This window comes from Merops nubicus, unplaced genomic scaffold (genome assembly GCF_000691845.1).
Source record: "Merops nubicus isolate BGI_N331 unplaced genomic scaffold, ASM69184v1 scaffold21818, whole genome shotgun sequence".
Classification (NCBI taxonomy): Eukaryota; Metazoa; Chordata; class Aves; order Coraciiformes; family Meropidae; genus Merops; species Merops nubicus.
In genome coordinates, this window is record NW_008625384.1 from 18,898 (window position 1) to 21,908 (window position 3,011).

The 3,011-nt window shown below is 58.8% G+C and overlaps 1 protein-coding gene across 1 annotated transcript in view; it reads right to left on the reverse strand.

Annotated features, from left to right (window-relative positions):
• The window catches only part of PLEKHN1 (pleckstrin homology domain containing, family N member 1), a gene marked incomplete at its 5' end in the record, with an annotated part of 20,663 nt that overhangs the window by 6,110 nt on the left and 11,542 nt on the right, over positions 1–3,011 (reverse strand). The window contains one exon of the mRNA XM_008945667.1: positions 2,678–2,758. Coding sequence (XP_008943915.1) covers positions 2,678–2,758 — 81 coding nt within the window. The remainder of the gene's footprint in view (positions 1–2,677; positions 2,759–3,011) is intronic.

Below are 3,011 nucleotides of genomic sequence, written 5' to 3' on the forward strand. Positions count from 1 at the left end.
TTCTGTTCCCAACACTTTCCCATAGCTTAAGGGCTGACTTCTCCAGGAAATTCTGCAAACGTGGCCCTGAATGAGGTTTTAGCTGCTGGTTTGGGATTTCCAGCCTTGCAGAGAGGCATCCCCACCATCCAGACCCTGCAAAGCTTTACAAAGGGAGGGCTGAGCCCCCTCAATGCCAGCTGGTGAAACGTGAGCTCCCGTGCTATAGGCACAGTTGTGAATGCCACTCCTGAGAGCAGAGCAGGGCTCACCCCTGCCCAGCACCACGTGTCCATTCCTCTCGGCAGCACGCTGGGGCAGAGAAGCTAAAGCAGCCTGTCCTTGGAAAACGTGGAGTTAGATGACACCACACACCAAAGGTACAACAGGACCTCTGCAGGCACGTCCCCCACTGCCCTCCCTGCCACTGCCCAGTGTCCCTTGGCCATTCCTGCATCTGCCACCCCCCGTGCCAGGCCCAGCTCTGCTGTGAGCTCTGTGGCACAGGCAGGGACAGGGCTGCCTGGTCCAGACCTCTTCTGCTCTGCTGCCTGCTGCCAGATGTCCTCCAAGTGCCATCGCTCACAGTTTCCTTCTCTCTGATGGGCAACTCAGCAGAAGGGCCAAGGGTTTGTCAACACTGAGTTAGGATCTAGGTCTCCTCTTTCTTTGGACTGAATTTTCCCTACCGAAATGAACCCAGAACAGTGCTGGGAGAGCAGCTGAAGCAGGTTTTTCACTGGAACCTTCTCACAGATGAGCTCGTTGCTTTGCTTCTCATCTGTCTCATTCTCTGAGCAGGAGTAAACATTTTATTTAAGGTTTCTTTGTTCCCTGTCCATGGGAGGGGGCTGAAACACCCAGGGGTGGAGTCCCACCGAGGGAAGCACGGCAGCATCCTGCAAATAACACAGAGGATGGCTGCTGAGCCCCTGCAGCCCTCCCGGGGCACGGCGTGAACCCACCTCCCCCAGCAGCTGATTTACACCTCAGCCAGGCCCTTTTCCCACCAGCAGTGAGCCAGAGCCTGCTGCTTTGGGTGAGCCCCATCCTGCCCCTGCCCTGTCCCACACGCAACCTTGGCAGCAGCGGCTCCTGCGGTTTGTAAGAAGCTGAAGAACAAAAGGGCCGGGCTATTCCTTCACACACAAATTGTAGGGCTCAGCATCTGCTCCCAGGGAAGGGAAGTTAATTTGCAGAAGCCCTGGGAGAAGGTTCCTGTGCCCTGACACGCCTGTGGAAAATCAGGTTCCCAGCGCAGTGTCACAGGCTGGTGACTCAGCTCCCGCCCGCAGCCCGGTGTCCAGGGCACAGGCAAGAGCCCTGCCACCACCCCCCAAACCCAGGGACCAGTGCTCCCACACCGTGGGAAGGGAACAGGGCACGGGCAGGACAGATAAAGCTTGCTTCAGGTTTCAAAAGAGATGAGTTAATCTGAGAGCCCAGCCCAAGGCCCCCTTACGTGGTGCCCCATTCCCAGGAGCTGCAAACAATGTCTTCCCGAAAACAAGCTGGCTCTGAGGTGTGTCACAAGCCACCAGCTCCTGGAAAACACCCTCCACTGTTGCACTGGCATGGTGGAGAGCTCTGACTGGCACAGGTCCCTCCTCACACCCCTTCTGGTGCAGGCACAGCTATCTCCTCTGACCAGGGAGATGCTCTGTGCAGGTCTTCCCAGGGGTAGCCCTTGAATGAAAGGCAGCCTGCACGGCTCGGGGCCTGATGTGGACACCATGAGATCATGTGAAGAAGGACCTTGGTGAGTTCACACTGAATTTCACAAGCCTCCTGTCCCTGCAGGGTTCCCTTGTCCCTCTCTTGGTGGCCAAGGATGCTGCTGCCCCAGAGGAGCAGCCCAGCTCTGCTCTGCTGTGTGCTGGGGGTGCTGCCCGTGCAGGGTCACAGGCAGCTCAGCATCCTCCTGGCACGTTTGTTCCAGCATGGGATAACAGGGCCTGAAAGCACAGGGCTGCTCAGGAGCCATCCAGGGATGTCTAGGAGGGATGTTGGCTGCAGGTGATGTGAGTGCAGCTCCCAGAGCCCACGGTGCCACTCCTTGCCTGTGCTGAGGCTCCCAGCCTTGCTCCCACAAGCCAGGGGGGAGCAGAGAAGCTCATCCCACATCCCCTGGGGCGCTCAGTCCTCCACATCCCTGCTGACCAGACGCTGCTGGGGGGAAGGAGCAGCAAACAACACACCAGCAGCAGCCTCTCCTCTCTGCCCTCCAGCCAGCTAACTGCCTCAGCCCTTCCCCAGCAGCATCAGATGTGGTGCCCAGATGCCACCTCCTTCCTGGGGATCCCGCAGAGCTGGGCTTGGGAAGCAAAGCCCCTGCAGGGGCACTTGCTGGGGCTGTTCCAGCTCCCGTCTCAAGCAAGTGAGCCAGGCTCTGTGCCAGCCTAACCACACAGAAACATGCCAACCTCCCTCCTCCCCGAGACTCAGATTCCTTGGCAGCCAGCTCCTTTCCCCCTGGGCTTTTGTAGGAGGGCAAGGTGTTTCTCATGGGAAGAGAGTTTGCAACATCCCTCCGCCCGCTCACCTGCCAGCTGGCAAAGGAGAGGCGTGGAGGGAAAGCCCTTGCCAACACGAGGAGCAGGAGGGAACCCGGGTGGAGGGCAGCAACAAGCCACAGAAGTGCTGAAATAGCCGTTGGATGGGTGAGAAAGAGCAGGAAGGAGTTCCAAAATGAACTCACCTTAAAGCAGAGGCCGTTGCGCTCTTCGGATACAATGACCAGCGTGGAGGGGTAAAGCAGCAGCAGCCTGTCGTGCTGCTCCTGGGGAGGCAGAGAGGAGGAGTTCCCTGTGAGCAGCCAGGGCTGGGGTCTGGAGAGCCCATTCCTGTGTCCCACCCTGTGCTGGGGCTCCACAGGAGACTCTATCCTGCTCCAGCTGCCAGCCCTGTCCTGCACACACTTATCCACGTGCTGTCCCCCAGCACCACTGCTGGGCCACAGGAGCAGCAAGAAACCTTTCCCCTTTCCTGGGATGGGGGTAAAATGGACCCCTGGGACCCTCTGGATGAGTGGC